This window comes from Cariama cristata, unplaced genomic scaffold, assembly GCF_000690535.1.
Source record: "Cariama cristata isolate BGI_N322 unplaced genomic scaffold, ASM69053v1 scaffold2634, whole genome shotgun sequence".
Lineage (NCBI taxonomy): Eukaryota > Metazoa > Chordata > Aves > Cariamiformes > Cariamidae > Cariama > Cariama cristata.
Genome location: NW_009614473.1, coordinates 36,626 through 40,017, shown reverse-complemented (window position 1 = coordinate 40,017; position 3,392 = coordinate 36,626). Strand labels below are relative to the sequence as shown.

The 3,392-nt window shown below is 39.8% G+C and overlaps 1 protein-coding gene across 1 annotated transcript in view; it reads right to left on the bottom strand.

Moving 5' to 3' along the window:
- The window catches only part of TINAG (tubulointerstitial nephritis antigen), a 32,508-nt gene extending 31,273 nt beyond the window's left edge, over window positions 1-1,235 (bottom strand). The window contains exon 1 of the mRNA XM_009699407.1: window positions 776-1,235. Coding sequence (XP_009697709.1) covers window positions 776-1,145 — 370 coding nt within the window. The 5' untranslated portion in view covers window positions 1,146-1,235. The remainder of the gene's footprint in view (window positions 1-775) is intronic.
- Between the last annotated feature and the right edge of the window lie 2,157 nt (window positions 1,236-3,392).

The window sequence follows — 3,392 nt, the reverse complement described above, 5'->3', positions numbered from 1 at the left end:
GAGGGTGTCCAGGCAGTTTTTGAATACCCCCAGAGAAGGAGCCCCCCCAGCCTCTCTGGGCAGCCTGTGCCAGTGCTCGGCCACCCTCCAAGTACAGAAGTTCTTCCTCATGTTCAGATGGAACTGCCTGAGGTTCAGTTTGTGCCCGTTGCCCCTTAACCTGTCGCTGGGCACCACTGAAAAGAGCCTGGTCCCATCCCCTTGACACCCACCCTTAAGGGATTTGTAAGCATTGATCAGATCCCCTCTCAGTCTGCTCTTCTCCAGGCTGAACAGACCCAGCTCCCTCAGCCTTTCTCCATCAGGGAGATGCTCCAGTCCCCTCATCATCTTCGTTCCCCTCCATTGGACTTTCTCCAGTAGTTTCTTGTCTTTCTTGAACTGGGGAGCCCAGAACTGGACACAGCACTGCAGATGTGGCCTCACCAGGACAGAGCAGAGGGGGAGGAGACCCTCCCTCGACCTGCTGGCCACAGTCTTCCTCATGCACAGCAATTATGATCCAATGAGGTTATCTCTGAGAAGTTTCAGGTAAAACAGAGGTTTTGTCCAACAGCAATATGATCTAAGCAATGCTAAAAACATGTCCCTAGAGACAAAGATATAACAGCACGTATAATTCTTACTCCAGTTTCATGTTCAGTGTCTGTATCCACTGTGTCTTTAGTCACATTTTTAGGATATATACACTTTAAAGATTAATCAGTAATGTTACTTACAAGTATATTTTTATCATGATGCACTAACGCTAACTGAGCATTTTCTCTATACCTACCCGATGCTGGAGGTGGCCAAGGCTCATCTGACCTGGTGGGCTCAATGAGGTGGTCGCAGACATCCCAGTAGTCAGCACAACAGTCTACAGGGCCAGGAGAATGTGAGGCACAGAACTGATCACAGTAACATATAGCTGCTTTGGAGACGATGTTAAAGCTGCAGTCATCATTTCTTCCTGTGCAACAGCCTCGTACACTGCAGGATCTTCCCTGATACAGACTCCTTTTTAGCCTGTTCCACTTTGCAGAACCGCCATCTTCAACAGAGTAAACTCCTCGGGGGAAATTTCTTCTAGAGTCAAGCTGCTTTGCCGTCCAAACTTCACTTGCAATGCAATACAAGAGCAATATCTGACTTTTGAGCCACATTTTTCTGCATCTAGCAGCCTTTTTTTAAGGCTCTCTGTGCTCCACTTTATCAGTAAATGTTCATTTACTGTAGATGTAGTACCTTCAGTTAGTATTCAGAAAGATATCTGAACAGAAAGCTGCAGATTATGATTTTCTAGGAAGAGTCTGTATGTGTTAATTATTAGTCAGACATGTTGCAAACTGATTTATTTGCCCAAGATACAGAGATACTGGAAACAGAGCCACAACTATGTATTCGTCATTATGAAATGCTGAGTGCATTCTTTTACAAGTGAGAAAGTTCACAGTAAAGGTTTCAGAATACACAGAATATACATGGTCCGATATTTTAGTTCATTACTTTTAACTTCTAAAATCAAAACAATGTGAGGAACGAGTACATGATGTCAAAGGAAGCTGTCTTTCTTTCAGGCTTCATTTACCTGTAACTAACATGTTCTCCATATGATTGGAAACTATATAACACTTAGATTGCATTTCATCTACATTTTCTTTTCTGATATGCAGGGCTCTATCACTGCAGTAAATGTATCCTGCATCGCTCACTTCAATCTTATTTCCAGTGATCTAGCTTAGCTTTATATGCTTCATTTTGCACTGTTTTACTGTAGGCAAATTCAGAAAAAGTCAGGTGATATTCACTGTAAACTATTACACAAAGATACTCTTTTAAGGTTTGCTTTTCTTTAGTCAAAATGAACTTGGTAATCATTGTAAATAGCGTAATAAATACTCACTGGTGAGTGCTCATCTCTATTTAAAAAGGAAATGGTTGTATTAATAAAAACACAGAGAAAACCAGTGCAGATATCAAAAGATAAGCCTAACAGCCTTTACTACTTGATCTATGATCTCCAGGTTTTGGAACAGCACGCCTAAAGAAATACACATGGTACTGTTGCCAAAACTTAAAATATTCAGAAAAAAGCAACAAAGAACTTTGAAGTTCCCAGCAGAGATAGCATATAAGGCTAAATTCAAAAAAATATTGTATTTTCAAATCTAATCTGCTCCAAGACAATTTAAGCTTCCAAAGCTGAGCAAACAGAGGTAAAAAACAGTTGCCCTTCTTATCTCCATTTCGTAGTAAATGAGAGGAACCTGCAGAAGTTGATGGTAGACTGTTGTCTAGATCTTTGTGACTTCAGCTGGGCTGTGCAGCGCTGTGGGAAGTCATAGTATCAAAGGGCAGCTACTTTTGAAAGCACAGCTGGCAGCACAGCTGGTTTGAATGCACTGCCATGAATGGCAGAGACATTAAGAGGGAATGTGTGTGTGTGTGTGTGTATTTATATATATGGGCTTGTAACCCAAATGTTCAAGTCTTTAATACAATTTCTTGCCAGCAGTGCTTTTATTGGACCTGCCTCCCACACTGTCCCCGCCACGGCTAAAGAACTGCAGATGAGGGAAAATTGCATCACACCACGTGATTTTTATTTTGCTCTGTTGCAAGCAACCTTCTGTGTGGAAGTTAATATAAAGGCCAAGGTCAGCAATGTACAATCACTGTACATCACATAATAGGACATAAATCTTAGCCTTCAAATTTGCTCTGTGTTTTTTTTGTTAAGTTTTGTTTATGAGACAAAAATCTGGACAGCGTTAAGTCTAGACTGCTATAATGCATCAAATATGATGTGAGGAAAATGAGAAAAGGCATGTTCTTGGAAACTCAAGTGAAATGCTCTCTAGAAATGATAATCCACTGCTTTTCCTTATGTTTGTGCAGCTCCATCAGTTCCAAGAGAATGACTCCTGACTTGCACTGACATTAGCAAAATGCAAATCTTCTTCGTTATTACAGATCTTTGGAAAATTTTTTACAAAGTTATCTCCTTCCTCTGGAAGCATAAGAAAGAAAAAATGCTACCATATGTGATAAATGTTACCAGCCAATCAGATTAAGTGAACAGGCATATCTGTGTTTTAAGTTAAAGACCTCTGATTTCATTTGGTTTTGTTTGGTGTTTTGGTTTTTTTTTTTTTAAATTTTAAACTTTAAAGACTTGATGATAAACCAGAGGCAAGGGATTTGCTTGTAAATTATGTGAGCTAGTTTACACAGGAATGAGATTTCTTTTAAAGGAAAGTGAAAACGTAACTTGTACTTTGTTTTGTAACACAAGAAACTGTGCTGAAACTTGATAAAATCTGTTTTTCCCAATTGCTGGCATGTGTTCAAACCTTAAAAAAACTCACAAACCTATTCTATTGTGGTTCAGCAAATATTTTTATTTCAGT